Raw genomic sequence first — 507 nt, forward strand, 5'->3', positions numbered from 1 at the left:
TTGACAGATCCTGCCTCAGCTTTATTTGCACAAATAGCTCAGGAGGACACCAGCCCCATGCAGACAGCAGCCCAAGGGTCACACCAGTCCTTCCATCCTCACATCGGCAGACAGAGGCCTCTACTCTGGAGCCTTCGTGGGAGCCTGGGCACCTTTGGGAGCTGGAGCCTGGGCACCTTTGGGAGCCGGAGCCTGGGCACCTTTGGGAGCCGGAGCCTGGGCACCTTTGGGAGCCGGAGCCTGGGCACCTTTGGGAGCCAGAGCCTGGGCACCTTTGGGAGCTGGAGCCTGAGCTGCAGCTGCAGGTGTGGCTGGGGCCTTGGTTTGAGCCTTGGCCTTTGGCCGGCAGAGCCTGAGACCCTTGGCAATGCGGGCGCGGGCACGTTTCCCAAGCTTGGGGTGGGCGATGTAGGCAAGTCGACTGAGCTTGCGGCTGCCGCCCTTGGGGATCTTGGGCTTGACCTCCTTGGGCTTGACGAGGGCCTTGATGGCCTCAGCCCGTGCACT

The 507-nt window shown here is 63.5% G+C and overlaps 1 protein-coding gene across 1 annotated transcript in view; it reads right to left on the reverse strand.

Moving 5' to 3' along the window:
• The window catches only part of RPL29 (ribosomal protein L29), a 2,322-nt gene continuing 1,815 nt past the window's right edge, over positions 1-507 (reverse strand). Inside the window, 1 exon segment of the mRNA XM_019631302.1 lies at positions 1-507. Within this exon segment, the coding sequence (XP_019486847.1) occupies positions 121-507 (387 nt within the window). The 3' untranslated portion in view covers positions 1-120.

The sequence above is a fragment of the Hipposideros armiger genome, unplaced genomic scaffold (genome assembly GCF_001890085.2).
Source record: "Hipposideros armiger isolate ML-2016 unplaced genomic scaffold, ASM189008v1 scaffold_990, whole genome shotgun sequence".
Classification (NCBI taxonomy): domain Eukaryota; kingdom Metazoa; phylum Chordata; class Mammalia; order Chiroptera; family Hipposideridae; genus Hipposideros; species Hipposideros armiger.